General features: G+C 36.1%; 1 protein-coding gene across 1 annotated transcript; it reads right to left on the bottom strand.

The window, feature by feature from the left end:
* Positions 1-24,254: 24,254 nt before the first annotated feature.
* LOC139168575 (trophozoite exported protein 1-like) lies at positions 24,255-24,980 on the bottom strand. The gene has a single exon (XM_070754199.1). The coding sequence runs from the start codon at positions 24,978-24,980 to the stop codon at positions 24,255-24,257; it is 726 nt and encodes a 241-aa protein (XP_070610300.1).
* Between the last annotated feature and the right edge of the window lie 1,684 nt (positions 24,981-26,664).

Below are 26,664 nucleotides of genomic sequence, written 5' to 3'. Positions count from 1 at the left end.
ACAGACGAGTGGTTGCTGCCGCTGAACCTGAAGCCGGGGAAAGTGGTATGCGACAATGGGCAGAACCTTGTGGCAGCCTTGGGCCGAGCGGGGTTGATGCACATCCCTTGCCTGGTGCATGTGCTCAACCTGGTGATGCAGAGGTTCCTGGCCAATTATCTGGACATGTTGCCGCTGCTGAATAAAGTGCGTGCTCTGTGCGCTCACTTTTGCAATTCCCACCCTGCTGCTGCTCACCTATCTTCCCTGCAGAGAAACTTTGGCCTTCCCACCCACCACCTCATCTGTGATTTGCCAACCAGGTGGAATTCCACACTGCATATGCTTGAAAGGGTGTGTGAGCAGCGGCAGGCAATAGTGGAGTTCCAGCTTCAAAATGCCCAGGCGAGTAGAAGTGCAGACCAACAGCACTTACCACCAATGAGTGGGCCTTCATGAGTGACATTTGTGCCTTGCTGCAGTGCTTCCAGTATGCCACTGATATGGTCAGCACTGATAATTCCATTGTCAGTGCTACCATCCCCATCCACATAGCGCATGTCCTCCCATCACACAGGATTACTGGAAAACAGCAGGTGCCTGCTGTTGCCTCCTCCTGCTACTCTGCTTCCCCCTCTTCACCCTCTTGCAAATATAATTTTGGGTCAACCACAGGGCCACTTTCTTCCTCTGCATTTCCTTTTTCTATGTAATCTAAAGCCTCTAGTGCTCTCTCTAAATTTAATTTGGGGTCGACCACAGGGCTACCTTCTTTCTCTGCATTTCCTTTTTCTATCTTAAAAAAGCCACTAGAGCTCTCTGTCAATTTAATTTTAATAAAGCGTGGTTTTATTTCCAGAAGAGTTCGGGTTCGGGTTCAGGCTCGGGTTTGGTGAACTCACCCGAACTTCACAGTGGGCCCATACCAACAAAATGAGGTTCAATACCGACAAATGCAGAGTCCTCCACCTCGGCAAAAAGAACCCTAGACATACATACAGCCTGGGAGATACCCCACTCAGCAGTAGTGACTGCGAAAGAGATCTTGGAGTCTTGGTGGACAATCAACTAAACATGAGTCAGCAATGTGCAGCAGCAGCCAAAAAAGCCAACTCAATCCTAAGCTGCATCAACAGAGGAATACGCTCCAAGACCAGGGAAGTACTAATACCACTCTACTATGCCCTGGTCAGACCCCACCTGGAGTACTGCATCCAATTTTGGTCACCTCACTACAAAAAAGACATCGAAACTCTGGAGAAGGTGCAAAAAAGAGCAACCAAAATGATTAGGGGACTCGAAACCAAGACTTACGAAGAGAGATTGAGAGAACTGGGCCTGGACAGCCTAGAAAAAAGAAGGTCTAGAGGGGACATGATAGCAGTTTACAGATACTTGAGGGGTTGCCACGGTGAGGAGGGGGTCTCTTTATTCCCCAGGGCACCAGAGGGCCGGACGAGGAACAATGGTTGGAAGCTGACCAAGGAGAGATTCAACCTGGAAATAAGGAAGAACTTCCTGATGGTCAGAGCGATCAACCAATGGAACTGCCTGCCAGGGGAGGTGGTGAACTCCCCAACTCTGCACACCTTCAAGAGGAGATTGGACTTCCATTTGGCTGGGGTGCTGTAGGGTTTCCTGCTCAGGCAGGGGGTTGGACTCAATAACCTAACGGTCCCTTTCAACTCTATTAATAAATAAATAAATAAATAAGGAACAACGGCTGGAAGCTGACCAAGGAGAGATTCAACATGGAGATAAGGAGGAACTTCCTGACGGTCAGAGCGATCAACCAATGGAACAACCTACCAGCGGACGTTGTGAACTCCAACACTCTGGACATTTTTAAGAGAAGATTGAACTGCCAATTGACTGGTATACTATAGGGTTCATGCTTGGGCAGGGGTTTGAACTCAATGGCCTTCATGGTCCCTTTCAACTCTAACAATAAATAAATAAATATAAATTGTTATAGTCATATAGTCATTTGTGAGAGGAGATGGGTGATGTAAATGGTGAAAAGATTGGCTTCCAGATTGCGGCAGCACTGTGATGGGAGGTAGGGGATAGAGCTCCATCCCCGAACCTCTGATTTTCTTTTTGGAGGCCACTATCTGTGGTCCGATCGGACTTGCAGGGTCCGATCCTGGAACAGGAGGTCTCCTGGATCCCAAGGGGCTGATCGCCACAGTCTCAACAGAGAGGGATTACCCCACAGCTCCTGTAAAGAAAAACTGAGACCCAGCCATGGCAGGCTCTCGGCCATAGCAGTGCGCACACGCAAAAGGAAGGAGAAACTTTTTAAAAGGAGGTCAACCAGAGAAGATCAACGGAGAAGAAGATAAAGTAAAAGGAAAAGGGAAAAGTAAAGAATCCAGATTTCACAAGATTAATTTTATAAGGAAAGACTTTTAAATAAGGCGAAAATAGAGAAGTTTATAAGAGTCTAAAACCAGCACGAGTGGAATATTACTAACCGGAACTTGATTCCTCGGGATCACACTCTGAGAACAAAGGAGTTGTGTAAACTGCATTAATATTTTTCGTTTTTCTATCTTTTTTGATAATCCTAACCCTGGAAAGAACTAAGAACTAAGAAATATACTTCAGTTAAGACTCCGGGGTTTAGGATATGTACTTGTATGAATTTTTATAAACTAAAGCAAATGTAAATTGTATTGGCTACTCATTTCCTCTCTCAGGACATATGCAGTTAATTCCGTGATCTTAAAGAGACAGTGTGAAAGAAATTACAACGTGGAATATAAAGGCAAAAAAGGGCTAAAACAATAAATGTGAAACAATAGATCTGAATTTAAGAACTGACTACATGATGGCTTAAAGTTGTGATCGTAACTGAATTTATGCTATTGGAATAAAAAGAGAAAATTACAAGACGGTGGATTAAATTGAGAGAGATTTAAACTGTATCTGGAATATTTTGATTCTATGGTGAAATAATTTGGACATTGCAATTGAACTTTTGATTTGGAATAACCATGAAGTCAGAGGATTAATTTGAAAGTGATTGAACGAAAATTTGGATAAAACTTTCACCTTATTGGATTATAAATTATAATTGAAGACTTTTGCTTTCATCAGACTGTCTGACTCTTTGTTTATTTACGGAAATAAATTTGAGATTTAAAGACTAAATAAAAGAAGAATAAAGAAGAATTGACATTGATATACTTATTGTGAATTTTCTTTATTATATATTATGGGTTTTTTCCCCCTGGTAGGTTGTTAAAGTATAAAATGAAGTGCTAATTTTTTTTTTCTCCCTCTTGGCCTGGTACACCCCCAAATCCTTATAACCTAATTGTTTTGGATATTGTTTTGGATATTGCGATCTTATACTACTATAATACAACATATATTCTTTTATTTTTATATTAACTGACTAATAACAAATATATTGATAAATATTAGATGTTTATTTAGAAGTGTTTTTAAGGTGCAATAATTAATTAATTAATTAATTAATTAATTAATTATATAACTTATATATAAACTTTATAATTAAGGTGTCAGGCCCAAGGTTAATATATGAATTCAAAGGCTGGCCTGACACAGTTTTGGTAGTAAAAAAAAGACCATTATGCCACGTAGCACACTTTCCTTTACGCAGAATCCAAAGTAACTGAACACAGGAAGGAATTAGAAATCCCTGTATCGGATTTGTCCTCATGATTGCACTTGTGGGTGTGGGGATGGGAGATGAGCTTTTGACCTGGATGTAATCTTAAGTGACCTTAAGTTGGAATGAAGCATGCTGAATCCAAATTGGCTTTGTTAATAAATGTAACTCTACACTAAAGAAATAAGACGTGGAAGTTGATTTATTCTCTCAGATGCTTTTTGGTTCGCTTGACATAAGGTTTGCCTTTTTTCTCTTTTATCTGTTGTTTAATTGCTTTGTACTTTTCAATTTTTTGTACTTTGTACTTTTCAATTTTTTTTTCATAATCGTGATTTCACACATTTGAATAGATTATACTTAATTAATTGCAAAATAGTTAGATACATTAGATTATATAACAATATTTTGAATAACTACGTATATATTTGAAGAGTTTCTCTTATTCCTTTTTTCTTTTAACATTTAATATTTTATATTTTATATATCTACTTCACTTATACAGTGATCCCCCGGTTATTGCGTCCCCGACCATTGCGAACAGGGTAATTTGCGATTTTTCAACCCGGAAGTCAAAATACCATCTACGCATGCGTGCCCTTTTTTTTCTATGGGCACGCATGCGTAGATGGCAACCGGGAGATCAGCTGCTGGGCGGCTTCCCTGGGTCTTCCCCCTCTTGCTGGCATCAGCAAGGAGTTTCCCCACCGCCCACGCAAACTCCTCGCTGCCGCTTGCCCGCCCTTCGCCTGCCCACGCCGTTCGCTCCCCCTCTTGCTGGCGGGAGGGCGAGAAGCCCTCCCCAGCACCCGCTCGCCCACCCTTCGCCGCTCGCCCGCCCTTCGCCCTGGCGGAGAAATTCCAGCCCCCACCTGGTCCCGCCCGATCCTCCTCCCTGAGGCAGCTCGCCCTCCCATGGCCGCTTCCTCCACCCTCCATCGCAAGCCCTCGCCACCGCCGCCAACGCGCGCTGCGATCTTCAAGCCTGGCTCCTTTCGGCCCAGCATCCCGGGCCAAGCAGCTGCCTTCCGTGACTGAGCCTGGCTGGCCCGGAAGATCGTAGCGCGCGTTGGCTGCAGCGGCGAGCGAAGCCATGCCGGCAGCAATGTCGCCGCCGCTGCAGCCAACGCGCGCTACGATCTTCCGGGCCAGCCAGGCTCAGCGGATCAAGCCCGGCTCCTCTCGGCCCAGCATCCCGGGCCAAGCGGCTGCCTTCCGTGACTGAGCCTGGCTGGCCCGGAAGATCGTAGCGCGCGTTGGCTGCAGCGGCGGCGACATTGCTGCCGGCTTGGCTTCGCTCGCTCGCTCGCCGCTGAGGAGCCGAAGATTGGGGGTGGCGCGGCTCTTTTAAAACATCGCCGCCGACATGGGGGGCTTGCTAGCACCCCCCCAAACCCGGGTTGGGGGTTCGGGGGGGTGCTAGCGAGCCCCCCATGTCGGCGGCGATGTTTTAAAAGAGCCGCGCCGCCCCCCAATCTTCGGCTCCTCGCTAGCGCTGCGGAAGTTTAAAACACCATCTGCACATGCGCAGATGGTGTTTTTACTTCCGCAGCGCTACTTCGCGAAAACCCGCTCGTTGCGGGGGGTCCTGGAACGGAACCCTCGCAACGAGCGGGGGATCACTGTATTGATAAACAGATTGTTGTTTTCTATCCCATTTATATTTTACCTAAATATTTGTATTAAGCTTATCGTATAGTTATATTTAGTTTATTAATTGATGTTTTAATAATTAATTTAGCTAAAAATATCCGGTAAAAGACATGATAAATTACCTAGAAATACATTCAGGTTATTAAGTACATGGCATTTTGGAAGCATATTAATTTTAGAGGTTTGAGAAATTCTTTTAGGATGTCAAACACCACAACCATAATTAAAACTTCAAAAAAACAGACTTTGACTCCATCCTCAACTCCACAAGGATATCCATCGTCATCTCCACTACAACAAAGAACAATAACAAACATGTTGGCAAGGGAAAAAGATTAGGAAAATTAGAAAAGTTCAGCCCAGCCAACTCTCCAGACCATTCAAGATTCCTTGGCAGTTATTCAAGACTTCATGCAGAAAACTCAAATTTCCATGGAAACAAATAGAGAAGAAGCAAGAAAACACCATGAAGATATAAAAGCAGAAATGGGAGAGTTGAAAGTTAAAATGGGAGATTTAAAAGTCGAACTGGGAGACGTGAAAGAAAGAATGAAAGTAATGAATGGAAAAATAGAAGTTATACAACAAACTTTAAAAGATAATGATCAAAGGATGAAAATAGTGGAAGAAAAGATGGAGAAAGCAGAACAGAAAATCGATGAATTTGAAAAACATAGTAGCATAATCAATAGAGGATTTGATGAAGCAATAACTCATTTCGAGCTACAACGCGCCTCTCATGGACTGAGATTTCAAAACGTAACTGAAGAAAAAGATGAATATTTAAGTTCAAAAATGGCAGAAATAATAGGAGAGATTTTACAAATAGATTCTCAAGAACTGATAAAAGAAATTGATGAAATTTACAGAATACAGAACAGCTATGCCAGAAAGCATAACCAACCACAGGAGGTCCATATTAAGTTTATTAGGAAGACAATCAGAGATGACATTCTAAAATGGACAAGAAATGAAAGCTTGAACTATAAAGGAAAAGATATTATAATATTAAAACAAGTCCCAAAAAGAGTGAGGGAAAGCAGGAAGGAATATTATTTCCTTACCAGAATATTAATTAAAGAAAACATAAATTTCCGATGGCTTATCCCTGAAGGCCTTTCCCTATATTGGCAAGGTGCCAGAATAAAGATGGAGAATGTAGATGAAGCTAGGGTGTTTTATGAAGAAAGTGGTTTGAATAGGTCCGAACAACCACGCAAAGAAATCAAAGACAGAGAAGAGGAGCAGGGGGCTACCTGCAAAGAGAGGGAGAAAACACAAGGTGCTAGGAGAAAACAAACACAAATACAACAAGAACTGGTACTAAGCAGCAGACTACGAGAACCTAAAGAAACCAAGAAATACTATAAATAGAGATGTCGCCAGGCATAAAAATCTTTTCGGTAAATGTAAATGGATTAAATAACCCAAGAAAAAGAAATCAAATATTTGCAAAACTCAAAAAACAAGAGCACAAATAAATATTTTACAAGAAGTGTACATTAAAAAATTGAATAGAAAAATTATTATGTAATTCAAAATTAGGAAATATCTATACAAGCTTAGCTGATAAAAAAGAGGCATAGTAATATATATTGATGATACAATAGATACAAAACAACTATACAGTGATCAAGAAGGCAGAATTTTAATTGTACAATTAAAATTAGAACCAAAACCTGTCGTCATTATATCTTTATATGCACCAAACGACAATCAAAAACAATTTTACAAGGAACTACATGATAAAATAATTGAATTATCAATTGAAAATATGATAATAGTGGGTGATTTCAACACAATTTCAAATAGTCAAATGGACTATTCAGGTAAAAGGAAAGAAAAGAAAAAGAAAATGATTTTTTTCAACAACTTTCTGGAAAATGAGTTCAGAATTACTTTTAAAAGATGTTTGGCATGAACGCCACCCATGAAATAAACAATACACTTTCTACTCGAATCCTCATAAAATTTGGACCAGGATAGACATGGCTTGGGGCCCAGCCCATACGTCTGAATTTATTACTGACATCAAAATAGAAACAAATAGCTGGGCAGATTACAATCCATTAGCAATTTATTGGAAAGGAAAGAAAAAACTAAATAATTGGTGAATAAATAGAAATATCCTGCAAGATCCTCAATATACAGAATGGACTGAAAAAGAATTAGAAATTTTCTTTAGTATAAATAAAAATACTGAAACAATGCCACAAAATTTGTGGGACACAACAAAGTTGGAAAATTTCTTACATAGCAAAAAATAAATAAAGAGAAAAAGAAACAATATCAACAACTACAGAAAGAATTGAAGGAATTAGAATTAGAATTACAATGTAATGAGTATGATAATAAAGTGAAAAGGAAGATAGAATTGTTAAAACATAAAATAAATTTGATAGAACAAGAAGAGATAGCTGAAAAAATAAAAAGAGCTAAACAGGAACATTTTGAACATGCAAATAAGCCGGGAAGATGGTTAGCTTATAAACTGAGAAAAGACAGAGAAACTAAAACAATAAAGAAATTAGCAGATAGTAAACGTATAATAAGACATAGAACAGATGAAAAGAAGGAAATAGCTTTAGAATTTTATAAAAATTTATATCAAAAAGAAGAAATAAAAGAAGAGAAGATTTTTGAATTTTTAAGTTCTATTACAACAAATACTTAAAAATCAGAAAAATAACAAAGCTACAGGTCCGGATGCTATACCCGCTGAGTTTTATAAATTAAATAGTAATATACTTATCTTGAATATGTTAGAGATTTTTAACAAGAAAATAGCAGATGGTAAATTACCTAGATCCTGGTCAGAAGCTTTAATAACATTAATACATAAATCAGGAACTGAGAAGGAAAAAATTCAAAATTATAGACCAATATCGTTATTAAACGTAGATTATAAAATTTTTGTTTCCATATAATTCATGAAGATCAAAATGGATTCTTGCCAGGTAGACAAATTAAAAATAACTTTAGGACAATTATAAATACATTGGAATTTGATTAACAACATCCAGAAAAACAAATGGCGTTAGTATTCTTAGATGCTAAAAAAGCATTTGATAACGTTAATTGGACTTTTATGAAATTGCAATTAAATACAATGAATGTTGGTACAATTTTTTTAAATATTATTGATGCTATATACTCAAACCAATCAGCAAAAATTATATTAAATAATGAACAAACAGAAAGGTTAGAAATACAAAGAGGAGTTAGGCAGGGCTGCCCCATCTCACCATTGTTATTTATTTTAACATTAGAAACATTGTTAATAAAAATAAGAGCTAATAACAACAATAAAGGATTAGAGATTTTTTAAAAATCTTACAAAGCTCAGGCATTTGCTGATGATGTGGTCTTTATTATAGAAGATCCTTTGACATCAATATTAAAATTAATAGACCTAAAAGAAGAATATGGGAAAGTGGCAGGTTTGAAAATTAAAAAGAAAAAGATGCAATTACTAACAAAAAATATGACAGAATTACAGATAAAACAATTAGAAAAGTTGACAAGTATGAGAATAACAAAGAAAGTAAAATATTTGGGTATTTGGATTACAGCCAAAGCCATATCATTAAAAAATGATAACTACGTGAAACTCCTAGGTCAAATTAAAAAAGATTTAGAAATATGGAATAACTTGCAACTAACATTACTTGGAAGAATTTCTACTATAAAAATGAACATTCTCCACAAAGTACTGTTTTTATTTCAGGTAATTCCAATTAACCCGGGAGTAAAATTCTTTAAAGAATTGACTAAGATTACAAAAAAATTTATATGGCAAGGGAAAAAACCAAGAATAAAACAAATTGCATTAGAAGATTTGAAGGAGAGGGGTGGCTTCGCCCTTCCAAACTGGAAGTTATATTATCAAGCAGCAGCCTTATCCTGGATAAAAGAAGGGTTAATTTTGGAAAATATAAGATTATTAAATCTTGAAGGACACGACCTAATGTTAGGTTGGCATGTTTTTGTTTGGTATGATAAGTACAAACAACATTCCTATTTTAAGAGACATACAATTAGAAAGGCCTTATTGAACGAATGGAATGAGATTAACAAAAATCATTTTTTAGTAATGCCAGAATGGATCATTCCAATAGAAGCTATATGTCCCCCAAATTTATTACAAGAAAGTAAAATATGGAAGTATAGGGACATACTAGACAATCAACAGAAATTGAAAACGAGACAAGAGTTACAAGAAGTAGGAGTAGTAAAGCTCACATTAGAGAACCATCTTTCAGCTGTGGTGAGAGGGGCATTTGCCCAGGTTTGCCTGGCGCACCAGTTGCAGCCCTATCTGGACCGGGACTCACTGCTCACAGTCACTCATGCCCTCATCACCTCGAGGTTCGACTACTGTAATGCTCTCTACATGGGGCTACCTTTGAAGAGTTTTCAGAAACTTCAGATCGTGCAGAATGCAGCTGCGAGAGCAATTATGGGCTTCCCTAGGTATGCCCATGTTACACCAACACTCCACAGTCTGAATTGGTTGCCGATCAGTTTCTGGTCACAATTCAAACTGTTGGTTATGACCTATAAAGCCCTTCATGGCATTGGACCAGAATATCTTCAGGACCACCTTCTGCCGCATGAATCCCAGCAACCGGTTAGGTCCCACAGAGTTGGCCTTCTCCGGGTCCCCCCAGAGATTAGAATTGCCCCCACCCTCCTCGCCTTTCATAAGCTCCTTAAAACCCACCTCTGCCATTAGGCATGGGGGAACTGAGATATTCCTTCCCCCTAGGCCTTACAATTTATGCATGGTATGTTTGCGTGTATGTTTGGTTTTATAATAAGGGTTTTTTAGTTATTTTAGTATTGGATTGTTACATGTTGTTTTTATCATTGTTGTTAGCCGCCCCGAGTCTACGGAGAGGGGCGGCATACAAATCCAATAAATAATAATAATAATAATCCAACATATTCATAGATGTGTTTAACTATAAGTCAGAAAAGGAATCAGTGTTATTTGAAAACTGGTTAATCATTGAAAGTATGGCTCACTTTAGAGTTTCTCACCTCTGTCTTTCATTGATGATCATTCCAAGTACACTTTGTCAAGATCAATCTGTTTCCCTGAAGTCTGGTAAGCACGGATTCGCATCAGCATATCCAAGTGCTCAATTTGCAAATGATTACAAGCTTTGGTCTTGATGGCATTCATCAGGCTGAAACTTCACTCACAATCAGCACTTGATGTTTGGAATGTTGCACAAATATCCAGCAGACGTGACAGCATTCCAAATTGTTGCTTTCTTAGTGCAAACTGCACCACATCATCGAATGACTGCATTAATCCAGACTTGAATTTCTCTGACATCAGAAATCTGAATATTGTGACTGTACAGCTGATGTGATGCCGACTTCATCAAAATCATCAAAGAAATGCAGAAATTTTCCAACCAGGGTTGCAATTTCAGTTTCCCCAAAATTAAAAGAGGTCACCTTTGACAGAGCAGCAGTTTCAAATATATTCCAATCTGTCAGCTCATTGTCTGGAAAGCGACTGCCAAATAGAAGCACAACTGTTCAATAAATTTCAGTATGGCAATCATGTTAATGCCTGGGTTGTTTTGCATATATTCACAAGCTTTTTCATTCCAGTAAGCTGTTTCGCCTAAATACTGAAGATGCAGCTTGGATATTCTGGCCTTTACAAACTGGACAGCTTCAACTGGTGTCAGGTTGCTTCTTTGCAACAGCTTGTTCAACTCAGCCAATTCGCAAATAACATCATCAAACACGATCAGTGCAGCACAAACCTATGGATCTGTCAACTTTCTGTAACAATATGTACAGAATGGGTCACTGTGTGTTTCTGCTTGTTGCTTACAGTACTCAATCAAAACTGGAATGTTTCTCATTAATGCTCGCAATGCGAAATGTCTGGAAAGCCGTCGTACCTCATTCAAAGGTCTGAAGGCTGCCGATTCACATTCCATAACACCTGCTAGTTCTGCAAATGCTGTTTTCTTCACAGAATAGTGGCAGAACAAACCGTAGACAGTTCGCAGTAAAGTCTCAATGTCCTTCATCAGTGGGGCATGCTTACACACATCATCAATCCCAAGGTCTTCTCGATGTGCCACACAGTGCTGTTCAAGCAAATGGGACACATCTCGACGAAGCTGAGCAGCCACACCATTATTCTTGCCCAGCATCACAGACACACCATCTGACATAAGCATGACCATCTTTTGAATGTCGATGTTGTTCGCAGCATAGAACTCATTTATGGCTGCTGTGATTTCTGTGCTGTTGCATGTTGACAACTGTAAAATTCCTATAAACATGGTCTTATAAATCTTGGCATTACATGGGTGGAATTTTGCATACAAAATCAACATTTTGGTGAGTGATAAATTGGTGCTTTCATCAACAATAAGAGTATGGCAACTGGCATTACATAGATCACACAAGACTTCTTTCTGAACAACTGCGTTGAAGCACTCCACAAACTCAAAAGGCTGCACCAGATCTCTGGAACTGGTGGTCATGTATGTCTTGGACTGATAGCATTGACACGTTCATTTTTATGGCCAGCAACACATTGTCAATCAAAACTTTGACTACATCAGCCCTGGCATTTCTTCGCAAGGAAACTTCTTTTCTTTTTTTAAAAAATAATTTTTATTATATTATATAGATTAAAAAAGAAGAGCAAGTATATATTGTTTTACATCGTTATTTCGGAATATAATCATAATTATATAATTCTTGTGCTTAATTTCTAAGTACTTTGTACAAGTATTTCATATCGTTTCATAGCATGATCATTATTATATCATCGTAAAAATTAAATTCTAAACTTTCTATACAAATACTTTGTACAATACTGCCCTTCATTGCCCCCCTCCCCCTCCCCCTCTTTGAACTGTTTTGTAACAGTTCCAAATTTCTTTCGAGTATTGGTGTGCGGCATATGGCGGCCGCGGTTCTTAAAATTTTGTTCTGTCATACACTCTATCTAAAATCAGTTTGTATTGATCTTAATATCAAATTACTTAATAATTTTCAGAACATACTGTTTATTCACTATCATTATTGTTCTTATATATCTTCTTATTTTAATTTTAGTTTTTTCTCTTTCTTCCTAGTTTCTACCCATTCATAAAATTTATTCCAAATTTCATAATATTTAGAATCTTCTTTATTCTTGAGTTTTTGGGTTAGTCTGTCCATTTCTGCACAATCATATATTTTTTTAATCATTTCTCTTTCTGTTGGTGTTTCTTCTTTTTTCCAGTTTTGTGCTATTGTAATTCTTGTTGCTGTGATTATGTGCTGAATCAAATAATAATGATCTTTTTAAAGTTTTTTATTTATTATGCCTAAAAGAAAGGTCCTGGTTTTAATTTTAATGTGATTGTAGTAATATCACGGATCCATCCTTGAATTTTTTTCCAGATCTTTTTTATATGGGGACAGGTCCACCATGAATGAAAGAAAGTTCCATTTTTGTTATTGCACCTCCAACAATTTGGCTTCAGGTTTGGGTATATTTTAGCTAATCTCGCTGGGGCTAGGTGCCATCTATAGAGCATTTTTTGCATGTTTTCTTTATATGGTACCGATTTGGATATTTTAATACTTTTCCACATTTGTTCCCATTGGTCTAAATATATATTATATCCTATGTTTTGAGCCCAGCTAGTCATGTTTCCTTTTACTATTTCTATTTCCATTTTGTATCCCATTATAAAATTGTATAGCCTAGTTATAATTTTTTTTCCTGGCTTAATAGTAATTTGTCTAATAAACTGTCTTTTTCCTGGATTCCATTATTTTTTGGGTCTTTATTCCATTTTGCCTGAATTTGCGAATATGGCCACCAATCAATATTAATATTTTGGTCTTGTAATTGTTGTCTTGTTTTAATGTTTCCTTTCTCATCTAATATGTGGTTATAGTTTACCAGATTTTGAATTTGAAAAATATTGGGATGTGTAAGGGCTTCCAGACTGGAGTACCATCTTGGGATTTTGTGATAGTGTTCTTTTTTAATCTTTGTCCATGTTATCATTAAAGAGTCTCTAATTATATGGTTTTTGAAATATGTTGGGATTTTGTTCTTTTCATTCCGAAGGAAACCGTGCCACCCTTGTAAAATGTCATGTCCTTCTAGTGCTAATAACCTTTGGTTCTTAAGCTCTATCCAATCTTTTAGTCAAAGTAATGTCGATGTTTGGTAATAACTTTCAAAATCTGGTAGGCCAAATCCACCTTGTTTGATTTTATCTTGTAGATATTTAAATCTTACTCTTGGTTTTTTTCCCTTCCCAGATGAATTTAGAGATAGTACTGTTTAGTTTTGTAAAAAAAAATGTATTCAATTTTACTGGAATGGTTTGGAATAGGTAAAGAAACTTTGGTAGGATGGTCATTTTGATTGTGGCAATTCTCCCTGTCAATGAAATGTGAAGTTTGTTCCATCTAATTAGTTGTTCTTCAATTTGTTTGGTTAATATATCGTAACTGTCTTTTTTAATTGTACTACATCTTTTGGTTAATGTTATGCCTAAATACTTTACTTTCTTTACAGTTTGGATTCCTAGAATTCTCTCTAATTCTTGCTCTTGTGTTAAGTTCATGTTTTTGGTTATAATTTTAGTTTTTTGTTTGTTAATTTTTAGACCTGCCACCTCTCCATATTGTTTTATTTCTTCCCTTAAGTGTTCACCTACTTCTATTGGTTCGTCCATTATGAATACTAGATTGTCCGCATAGGCCTGTACTTTAAATTTCTGTTTCCTTACTTTCAAACCTGTAATCTTTAAATTTGCTCTTATTTGGGACTTCCGGTTTGACGTCACGTCGTGGCGGAGCGGTCTTCGAGGGCTCTCGAGATCGATCTCCGTGTTTCAGCTTTTTGGCTCGCCATTTGAGGCAGTTGCAGCCTGGAGGGTCGAGCAACTTGTAGGGGAACTCTCCGTGCACCCGTAGCGGTAAGGCAACCCGCTGGGGGAGCGGAGAAATGCCCGGGCCTGGGGCTGAAGAGATCGGCCTGTGCTGATCCAGAGACGTGGCTGCCCGACATCCTGTAGGAAACTAGAAGAGCAGCTAATATAGACCAAGTATCGTGGATGTGAATATCGTATATTGAATTGGATGGTATGATGGTTGGTGAGATTGAGAAGCGGTGGAGAGCGTGTTTCCTTGCTGCGAAGAAAAGAGAAACCAACTCGGTGACTCAGCAAGATCATAAGGCGGTGGCCATTACCTAGTGAAGAAGAGGGGTCGGGGGATCGCACCAAATGGATCAGTGTTGAAGGTGGAACCTGGTTGGAACTTTTCCCCATACTCGGCTTTTTGTGTTGGGGAGGAGAACATCTGTTTGGATCGGCAGCAGGAGCAGAGTGGATTCTTATTAAAAGTGAATGATGGTCTGTGGAGGTTTGTGAAAAGTTTGTGGAAGTTTGTGGAAGTTGCGAGAAGGAGTGATACTTGGCTATTTGGAGTGGCCCAAACTGAACTCTGTGAACCGGAAGCCGGTGCTAATACAAGGGTAACTCAGCATATACAAATTTGAAATATTTGATTCGTTGGAAATAATTGAACAGCTTTTAGAAACACAAAATACTCATAAGAGGGCTTAAGCGGGTTAAACTTTCGCATAAACTCTTTGACTCTTTCTGTCTCTGACTACGCTATAAATTTCGAAGATTTTCTATCAAACCCCTGAGTATTGATTACCTACCTTTAGATTTCTTGAACAACTGACTATCATTAAACTGTTGACTAACACTTGATTAAGGAAAACAAATATTGAAGACAGAAGATAGAAGACAGAAGATAAAAAGAAATTACTTAAAATTGTGCTAAAATATCTTGTTTCAAAATATAACTATAAACTTTCTAATCTCTTTTCTAGTATACTTTAGTTCTTTGCTTTAACCTTTCCTTGTTCTCTCTCTCACTTTAGTATATAATATAATATAAGATTCTGATATTTATATATTTATATATTTAGGAATATTGCTATTAGATAGATTGGATTTAAGTTTTGAGCTTCATATTTAAAGGTATGTTTAAGATTTAACTGTGCTTAGAACACTAGGACATAAAGATCATTTATTACTTACTAGCTAAACAAGACTATCAAGTCGAATACCAGAGTACTATTTAATTAAAAGTATCAAAGCATTTTTGGAATTAAATTATTTTTATGAAGATTTTATAAAAATTTTATAAACTCCAATTAATTGGTAAATGTATAACTCTTGATGAATTGATTAGATTGAATTGATAAATTGATTAGATTGAACTGATACTGATTGCTATTTAAATAAATAAATAAATAAATTAACTAACTAATTTAACTGTTTAGTTGTTTTTATTATATTGTATAATTACAGAAATTGATTAATTGACTATTTGAATATTTGATTGGTTAATCACTTGGTGGGCAAATTGATTGTATAATCTGCGATATAGTGGGTATTAAGCTTACTTAAAATGTCAAGGCCTTCAGCAAATCCCTCCCAATTCAAAGGTGGTAATAAATCAGTAACATCTCAACCTACAACCCCTCAGAATACTAAAGGGGCAGAAAGTGTGATAACTATGACTTCCCAGTCCTCAACAATAACACTTGCTTCACTGCAAGAGTTAATATTAAAAATGCAAGAATCTTTGGATCAAAATTGTGAAAAACTGGCGGGGAATATAGAGAATGTAAGAGGTGAAATCCAAAAAGATATACAGAGAGTGGAGGACAGAGTAGGTAAGATCGATGGGAAAATTGAGCTAATACAAGGCACCCTTTCTGAAAACGCACAAAAGATACAGGAGATAGAGCAGAAAAACGAGAAACTGGAAGCTAAATTGCAGGAAACAGAAGATAATACAATGTCAGCCATCAAAAACATGGAAGAGGCCTTATTAAATATGGAGCTTGAAAAAGCCTCTTTTTTCTTAAGATTTCAAAACATACATAGCAGAAACAATGGCGGAGATAATAGCGGGCATAACGGGCTCAACAGCTAGTAGAGTACTGAAGGAAATAGATGAGATATATCGTGTGTACACTGGTTACGCCCACAGGAATAAATTACCTCGAGAAGTCCACGTTAGGTTTGTTAAAAAAACAGCGAGGGATGAGATATACCACTTAGCTAAGGATGACCCGATAATACATAAAGGAAAGGAGGTAATAGTCTTAAAGCAAATCCCCAGGTGAATTAGAGAAAAGAGAAGACAATATCAAATTTTGACTTCTAAATTACACCGACATAAAATCTCCTTCAGGTGGCTTATCCCCGAAGGTCTCTTAGTTACCCTCCTGGGGAAAAAACACAGGATTAATACAACAGAAAAGGCTCAATTTTTTTTAGATCAAAACATTAAGATAATTGAATCACAGGAATTAAGGGGGAGAGGGAGAAAGGAGGTGGAGAGCAGAGAGGAATCAATATCGGATGAAAATATACAGGAACCAGAGATTAGATACAAACAACCAATCGATGGCAAAGAAGGGGCAACTAAAAGGCCTAGAGCAGGAGGTAAAGAGCGGAACTAAGGAAACAACTATAGATGAAGAACTATCATTAATATCCATAAACATCAATGGTATAAATGCTTTAAAGAAAAGGAATAAAATATGGCACAAATTAACTAAAAGCAACCCAGATATAACCTGTCTCCAGGAAGTACACATCAGGAAAGATCAGCACTCAATCTTAGAATGTCCAAAATTAGGAAAACTTTTTGCTTCTCTTGCAGTTAAGAAACGCGGAACTGTAATTTATGTCAAACCACGACTAAATCCCAAACTACTATATTCTGATGAAGAAGGAAGGATCTTGGCAATACAAATAAATAAAGGGAACACCCCCACAGTAATAATTTCAATATACGCTCCAAGTATAAAACAGGCTGAATTCTATGCTAAAATACATAAATTTTTGTTAGATATTGACTCAAATTTGTAACAGTCGGAGACTACAATTCGATAGCAGACAGAAAAAAAGATTATAAAAGTAATAATAAGAAAAAAGTTAGGAAAACTCTGCCACACACTTTCAATCAAATGGTAGAAGAATTCTTATTGAAAGACACTTGGAGATCTCTTCACTCAGATAATAGATACTATACATACTTCTCATACCCACACAAGTCGTGGTCAAGAATAGACATGGCCTGGGCTAACCAAGAATTTACTCAAAATATTACAGAATCAGAGATCCTCCCTAACACCTGGGCGGATCATAATCCAATTTGGCTAAAATGGAAGGAGCAGGAAAGATCTATTAAAAAAAGGTGGTCATTAAATCAATCCATTATTAAGGGAAAGGATTATACACTAAAGATGGAAAAGGAATTAAAATATTTCCTAGAAATAAACGATAATGACGAAACAAATAAAGCCAACCTATGGGACACCACGAAGGCCTATATCAGAGGCTTATCGATATCATACTTAGCGGGTAAAAATAAGCAAAAGAAAAGCGAAATGCAAAAACTGTTTCAGAAAATTGCCATCTTAGAAGGAGAACTTCACAAAAACCCATCAGATCAAAAAACACTAAAAGAATTGAATTTGACAAAACACAAGGTGAACTTACATAACCAAGAGGAATTGGCACAAAAAATTAGGAGTCAAAAACAAAACTTTTTCGAAAATGCCAACAAGCCTGGAAGATGGCTAGCTTGGAAGCTAGCCTCTCAACAATCAGATAGATATATCGAAGCTTTAATTGACCCACAGGGGGAAAGACAAACAAAGGAATCACACAAAAAAATTATAGCTGAACAATTCTATTCCAATTTGTACGACCAAGAACAGGTGGAGGAAAGTAAAATTAATGACTATTTAAGACAAATAGAACTACCAAAAATTACTGAAGACCAAAAAACAAAACTAAATGATAAAATTATGATAACTGAACTCAGGCAAATTCTGGGCAAACAAAAAAACAATAAATCCCCCGGACCGGATGGGATACCTTTTGAGTTATACAAGACACTACAAGGAATATTAGAAACACACATGTTAGAATTATTTAATGACATCCTATCGGGAGGGAAAATACCAGAGTCCTGGAAGCACGCATACATTACTCTAATTCCTAAAAGTGAATCTGAAAAATTCCTAATACAAAACTATAGGCCAATTACCCTTCTTAATACTGATTACAAAATCTTAGCAGCAATTATCTCTGAAAGATTAAAACCAATTTTAAATCAAATTATCCACACTGCCCAAAGCAGTTTTCTCCCGTACAGACAAATTAAAAATAATACTAGGACAATACTGAATGCAATTGAATATTACGATGTACAGATCGGAAGACAAGCTGCATTGGTCTTTGTAGATGAGGAAAAAGCTTTTGACAAAATTAATTGGAGATATTTCATTCTGTAGTTCCAAAAAATGAATTTTGGAGATCAATTAGTAGGTTTAATTAATACAATATATACTCAGCAAAAAGCAAAAGTAATAATTAATAAAGAAATGACCGAGGAGATACAAATTAGAAAAGGCGTAAGGCAAGGATGCCCATTGGCACCATTGATTTTTATAACAGCATTAGAAGCATTACTGATTAAGATAAGAAACAATTCGAATATAAAAGGATTAAAAACCAAAAACGAAGAATTTAAACTTCAAGCCTACGCGGATGATATGGTATTCATTCTGGAAGACCCATTAGCATCGGGCAAACAATTATTAAAAGAAATAGAAGACTTTGGAGCAGTGGCAGGGTTAAAAATAAATAAAAATAAGACTAAGATAATAGTTAAAAATATGACTTTAAATCAAAAACTAGAACTAGAAAATGAATTAGAACTCCAAACTGCTCCAAAGGTAAGATACCTGGGAATAATTCTCACAGCCAAATGTAGTACCATATACAAAGACAATTATGAAAAATTTCTGCAAACGACAAAAACAAATTTGGATAAGTGGGCCAAACTCAAACTCTCATTTCTTGGAAAAATCGCAGTGATAAAAATGAATATACTTCCTAAGATTCTTTTTCTCTACCAGACAATACCAATAAAATTACCCAGGAAATTTTTTGATTCATTAAAGAAGTTCACGCATCAATTTATTTGGAGCAAAAAAAAAAGCCAGATTAAAATACAAACACCTACAAGACCATAGGAGCAGAGGAGGGATGGGAGTTCCGGACTGGAAGCTATACTACAGAGCCGCATCACTGAATTGGATAAGAGAATGGATTACCTTAAGGGACAAAAGAATACTAGCCTTGGAAGGCTATAACCTTGAATTTGGTTGGCACTCATACTTAATTGGGAAAAAGGGCAAATTACTCACACATTTTAAACAGCGTTTCATGAGAAAAAGTTTAATAGAAATGTGGCAATCAGTGCAAAAGTCCCAATACTTGCAGACACCAAGATGGCTCTCACCAAACGAGGCCATCACTTACCCCAAAACAATGATTTTAAAAAATAAGATAACATATGATCAATTATTAAATGAAAATGACATACTAATCTCCAAATCAGACCTCCAGGACAAAGGGATCAAACTGGATTGGATCCAATACTACCAAATTAGATCTAAATATAAAGAGGACAGAGAAAGGCAAGGATTCCAAAAAATTGGTGCATTTGATAAAATTTTATTGGGCACAGATGAGAAACAAATTTCTAAAATATACAAATATTTGCTCTACCAAGAACTCGCCGAGGAGGAAGTAAAAGGTAACATGATAGCCTGGGGGCAAAATTTCGGTTATACGATAAATTTACCAGAATGGGAAAAAATTTGGGTAAACAATTATAAAATAACACTTTCAATCCCATACAAGGAGAATATATACAAGATGTTTTACAGATGGCACCTCCCCCCAGCCCGCCTGTCTAAGATGTATCCAAAACTCTCCCCCATCTGCTGGAAGTGTCAGGAAAAACCAGGCACTTACTATCACATGTGGTGGACATGCCCATCAGTCAAGCAATTTTGGGGGAAAATTAGAAACATGATTGAAGGAATTATAAGGAAGGAAATAAACTTAAGACCGGAACTTTTTTTATTGGGAATATTCAGGCAACACTTTACAAAGTATGACAGACACGTAATATTGCATATCACAATGGCGGCTAGAATCACGTATGCTCAAAGTTGGAAGGAGGAACTCATACCCACAATTTACAATGTGATAACTAAAGTGTACCAGATAGTTGAAATGACAAAATTGACCTATGAATTGCAAAATAAGGACATGGAAGACTTCCATAAAAGCTGGGACAGGTGGTATATCTGGGTTGCAAAAAATAAATTAGAATAAAAACTTAATTAATCTAGGTTAAATCAGGAACCCCAATACCAAATTCAAAAGTAATAAACTCAAATACTATTTATTTATTATTTATTTATTTATTTATTATTTATTACTTAGATTTGTATGCCGCCCCTCTCCGAAGACTCGGGGCGGCTCACAACATGTAAAAAACAAATCATAAGCAATCAGACAGATTTAAAATATTTAAATATTTAAAAAACCCCATATGCTAACAGTCACACACACAGACATACCATGCATAAATTAAACGTGCCCGGGGGAGATGTTTCAGTTCCCCCATGCCTGCCGACAAAGGTGGGTTTTAAGGAGTTTACGGAAGGCAGGAAGAGTAGGGGCAGTTCTAATCTCCGGGGGGAGTTGGTTCCAGAGGGCCGGGGCCGCCACAGAGAAGGCTCTTCCCCTGGGGCCCGCCAACCGACATTGTTTAGTTGACGGGACCCGGAGAAGGCCCACTCTGTGGGACCTAATCGGTCGCTGGGATTCGTGCGGCAGGAGGCGGTCTCAGAGATATTCTGGTCCGATGCCATGAAGGGCTTTAAAGGTCATAACCAACACTTTGAATTGTGACCGGAAATTGATCGGCAACCAATGCAGACTGCGGAGTGATGGTGAAACATGGGCATACCTAGGTAGACCCATGACTGCTCTCGCAGCTGCATTTTGCACGATCTGAAGTTTCCGAACACTTTTCAAAGGTAGCCCCATGTAGAGAGCATTACAGTAGTCGAATCTCGAGGTGATGAGGGCATGAGTGACTGTGAGCAATGAGTCCCGGTCCAGATAGGGCCGCAACTGGTGCACCAGGCGAACCTGGGCAAACGCCCCCCTCGCCACAGCTGAAAGATGTTGTTCTAATGTGAGCTGTGGATCGAGGAGGACGCCCAAGTTGCGGACCCTCTCTGAGGGGGTCAATAATTCCCCCCCCAGGGTGATGGACGGACAGATGGGATTGTCCTTGGGAGGCAGAACCCACAGCCACTCCGTCTTATCCGGAGTACACATTAATATACCATAGCATCATTATACCATTGAAACAAGAAGGATATGTGATTGACAAAATGACATGAAGAATTGGAAATGTATTTATGTAACCGATGTATAATAAAGCAATAAAAGGAAGATTTTCCTTTATGGATCAGACTTAAGCTGCATATCAAATTCACTACTCTTAGAGTAGTTTAAATGTAAATAACGATATCAAAAATGTAATAGATAAAGCAGAGTGCTTTACTCTCTCTTTCTTACTTTCTTTCACACCTATCTCTCTTTTTACTCACCTTTTTCCTTTTTTCCATATAAATCTTTCTGTATGTATTGCTGTATTATATGTATTGTAGTTGTGTGATTTTACTGTAAATATTTAATAAACTTTTCCCCAAAAAATAAATAAATTTGCTCTTATTTGATTTAGCATTGTTTCCACCGCTAGTATGTATAAAAGTGGAGATAGCGGACAACCTTGCCGTACCCCTTTCTAAATTTGAAACGAATCTGTTAGTTCACCATTAATTATAATTTTTGCAGATTGATTATGGTATATTGTTTGTATCATTTGGGTGATTTTTGGTCCGAATTTCATTTTTTAAATTAACTCTAATATAAATTCCCATCTCAAATTGTCAAACGCTTTTTGGGCATCTAAGAACATAAGGGCTAGTTGTCTTTCCGAATGTACGCCGTAATATTCTAACATGTCCAATATCGTTCTTATATTATTTCTTATATATCTTCCTGGCAGAAATCCGTTTTGATAATAATTTATTCTTTTATTCATAATTGGTTTTAGTCTCTCTGCCATAATTGACATAAAAATTTGTAATCAACATTAAGAAGTTATATTGGTCTGTAGTTTTGTATATTTTGTTTTTTAGAAAGGTCTTTCAGTATTATATTTACTAGCGCTTGTGTCCATGTTGTGGGTAATAATCCCTTTTCTAACACCTCGTTAAGTATGATTAATAATATTTCCCCTATTGTTTCCTTTAATTCTTTGTAAAATTCTGCCAGTGTCCCATCTGGGCCTGGTGTTTTATTATTTTTTTGTTTGGTTATCACGTTTTCCAATTCTATTAGGGTTATTTCTTTATTTAGTATTGCTTTGTCTAGTTCTGATATTTCTTCTTATTTTACATTTTCTAAGTACCTATTTAATTGATCTTTTTTTTGTTTCTTCTCTTTGGTATAGTCAGTATAATATTTAACTGCGATATTCTTTTTTTTTATCCATTATGTATTGAGTTTCTCCATTTTCATCCTCTAATCTTTGTATATATTGTTCTTCTTCTTCTTTTAATTTATATGCTAACCATCTGCCTGTTTTATTTGCGTTTTCAAATTGGTGTTGTTTAGTCATCTTTAGTTTTACAGCAATTTCGTCTTGTATTATTAGATTAATGTTATGTTTTATTTTATCCCTTTCTTCTCTTATTTTTTCATTTTGGAGATCTTTTTGTATTTCTGTTTCTAAATATTTTAATTTATTTTATATTCATTCAATTTTTTATCTTTAGATTTCTTAATTTTCACTAAGTATGCTATTGTTAACCCTCTTATAAATGCTTTCGTAGTGTCCCAAATATTCTGAATTATAGTATCATTATTCCAATTGTCTTTAAAAAATAATTTAAGTTCTTGTTTAATATAATTAATGTAATTTTGTTCTTGAATTAAAGTTTGGTTTACGGATCATCGATAATGCTCTTTTCTCGGGTTTTTGATTTTTACTAATATTGGATAGTGGTCTGCCCATAAATTCGGGCCTATTTTGATATCTTGAATTAGTTTCCCGATTTCTTTATCTGCCCAAATCATGTCTATCCTAGACCAAGATTTCTGAGGTGGTGAGTAGAAAGTATATTCTAAGTTTTGGGGGTGTCTCTCTCTCCATATGTCTACAAGTCTGTGTTCTGTCACCATCTCATGAAATTCTAATTGTAGGGTTTTCCTCTCCTTCGATTTTTTTTCATTGTTTTATAGTCTTTTTTAATAGCATACACCGCGTTGTAATCTCCAATAATACAAATGTTTCCCTTTTCTATCTGTCCTACATGTTCTGCTAGTTTTTTATAAAATTGTTTCTGATTTGAATTTGTGGCATAAATTGCTATTATAACTATTTCTTTGTTTCCTATTCTGATCTTTACACTTAATATTCTTCTCTCCTTGTCCGTATAGATTTTTTTCAGGTTGAAATGTGTCCCTAATGTATAGAGCTATGCCCCCTTTTTTTGAATCTGTTAATGCTGTGAATAATTTACCTAGTTTTTTATTTTCTAACAATTTGCGGTCCTGATTTCTTATATGGACTTCTTGTAGGCATAATATATCTGAATTTTGTTTTATTAATTTCGTCATTGTCTATTTTCTTTTAATAGGTGAATTCAATCCGTTGATATTTACTGAAAATAGATTAAGTGTTTTTGCCATATTTTCCTTCTTTCCTCTTTCCCGTTTCTCCCTTCCCCTCTATTGTCACTTTGCTGCCGCTCTTGTTATAATTCTTTCCTCCTTTTGGGGTTCTCTCTTCTCCTGGTCTTCCTCTCCTCTCTCCTCCTCCAATCTCTCCCTTCGAATTTGATGTTCTATATCTTGACGATTATCTTCTTCTTTTTGTAAGTGTTGTTTAATAAAATAATCAGCTTTTTCAAATGAATCAATTTTAATTTTTCTCCCATTCCAAGTTATTAAAATACTTCCGGGATTAACCATCGAAATGGTATTTCCCTTCTCATCAATTTCACCATTAAAAAGTGATATTCTCTCCTTTTCTCCCTTATCCTTTTAGGTATCTGCTTGAGAACCATTATTTCTTTTTCTTGATAGATTATTTTCTCATTTCTTGTTGTTTTGTAAATTTCATCTCTTATAGATTTTTTCATAAATTTTACGTGAACTTCTCTCGGTAGTCTGTGATTCTTCGCGTAGTTTGTCTGAATTCTATATATTTCATCAATATGATTTTTCACCTCCTCGATTTCAATTTGTGTGTTTTCACTTATTAATTCTGCTAATTTATTAAATAGATCTTCATCTGCGTTTTCAGGAATATTTTGGAAGCGGAGGAATTGTGCCGATTTCTCCATTTCTAATATTGCAATTGAGGCCTCAAGATCTTTATTGGCCGCCTTTAATCTTCCCTCTGCTTCACATCTATTCTCCTCTATTTTCCTTGTATCTGTTTCTAATTTTTGGATTCTTTGTTCGTGATTAATTATAATCTCTTGTATATTCTCCATTCGATTTTCTAACCCTTCAATTTTATCAGACATTTTTTCAAAGTTTTTATTTGTTTCCTCTGGATTCTGTTTTATAGTTTCTTGGGTTGCTGTCGCAGACTCCTGACTCTGTACCATAAATTCCTGGATTAAATTTAATGATGCTTGTATTGATTGAAGAGATGCTTTATCCATTGTTGCCATTTCTATATTAGATTTTGTATTTTGTATAGGCGGGGTTCCTGGTATAGATTTCTTCTGGTATTTAGAGAAGTTGGTTGACATAATATCTTTCTATTAAGAAATTTGTAAAATTTCCTCAAGTTTATCTTTAAAAATTACTCTATAAAAGGTGTATTCAACAGCATCAGTTAATTATGGGAGAAAGTAGTAATTTGTTTCAGAAAGTCAATCAATTCAGCTTGTCAGATTTTCCCCACTTATCACAGTTCTAAGTTATCCAATATCAAATATCAATAGTTAATAAAAGTCAAGTTTAAAATTTCTAATTATATATCTATAAGTATATGTGTGTCTTAATTAATCAGTAAATATCAATAAGTATATAAGTATATAAAAATCAACAATAGTTAATAGTTAATAGTTAATAACAATAAATATCAATAAATAATTTAATATAACTAACTTATTATATATTATTATATTCTATATTTTATAAACTAAATTTTGTTCAAGACTTCTAGTATAATCACAATATAATCACTATAGTCAGTATAATTAATCAGTTAAAGCCTTACCAATTTACTAATTTAATCAAACAATTAATCACACTTAACCCTGCTGTTCTGTTTAAAAAAAGTTACAAATCTTCTGTTCCCGGGTCACCCTGACCCGGACCGAAAACTCTTCATTTGCAGTGCTTATGTTTGGTCAATTTGAATACTTTTTTCACTTGGAAAGTAGTCTGAACATTTCTGCACACAATGATATGAAAATTGAACTGATGAAATTAATCCTTATTGGTTTATTTTGCACATAAATATGCCTCCCCCCCGTTTTTGTGAATTTTTTTTAGGTTTATTGATAATTATGCCTGCAAAATACATTCTATTTTACTAAAGTTGGTGTGGGATTGGTAGCTTGAACATTTCTGAACATAATGATATGAAAATTGAACTGGAAAAATTGATGCATATTGGTTTATTTTGTTGATGAAATGCACGCCCCCCATTTTTTTTAAATAGTCTTCACTTTATGGATAGTTTTGCTAGCAAAATACATTCTATTTTACTAAAGTTGGTGTGGGATTGGTAGCTTGAACATTTCTGAACATAATGATATGAAAATTGAACTGGAAAAATTGATGCATATTGGTTTATTTTGCACATAAATGTATGCCTCCCCCCACGTTCAATTATTTCAATTTATATAAAAATTATGCTGTTAATTTCAAACTTACATACTTTTTTTAGTAAAATGGATTTGTTTCATAAAATTAGTTCTCTGGCTACAATGTGGTTGATTTTCAAAAGGATATTCCAAATATTTCTAGCCAAATATGTATAAAAAGTGACAATAATGGCACACAGCAAGGCCGAGGGTGGGGTGGCCCTTTTGTGGCAAAAATAAACCAATAAGAACCATTTTTTCCAGTTCATTTATATTTTTCCTATATTCATAAATGTTCAATTTAGTATATCAAACCTTTTGTGGGAAAATTCCTTGGGGATTTGTAGCCTTAAAAAATAGAAATTGAGACGAAATTCAGAAAGGATGGGGGGAGGGGCTTTTTGATCAAAATAAAAATATAAGTCTCAATTTTTCCAGTTCAATTTTCATATCATTATGTTCATAAATGTTCAAAATAGTTTTCCAGTTGAAAAAGTTTTCAAAAAGACCAAATTCAAGTACCTAAAAA

This window comes from Erythrolamprus reginae, chromosome 5, assembly GCF_031021105.1.
Source record: "Erythrolamprus reginae isolate rEryReg1 chromosome 5, rEryReg1.hap1, whole genome shotgun sequence".
NCBI lineage: Eukaryota > Metazoa > Chordata > Lepidosauria > Squamata > Dipsadidae > Erythrolamprus > Erythrolamprus reginae.
Note: the sequence above shows the minus strand (reverse complement) of the source record. Positions and strands in the feature narration are given on the sequence as shown.

Coding starts and splice junctions, on each gene's coding strand:
- LOC139168575 (XM_070754199.1), bottom strand. CDS start 24,980: ATGGATAAAGCATCTCTTCAATCAATACAAGCATCATTAAATTTAATC.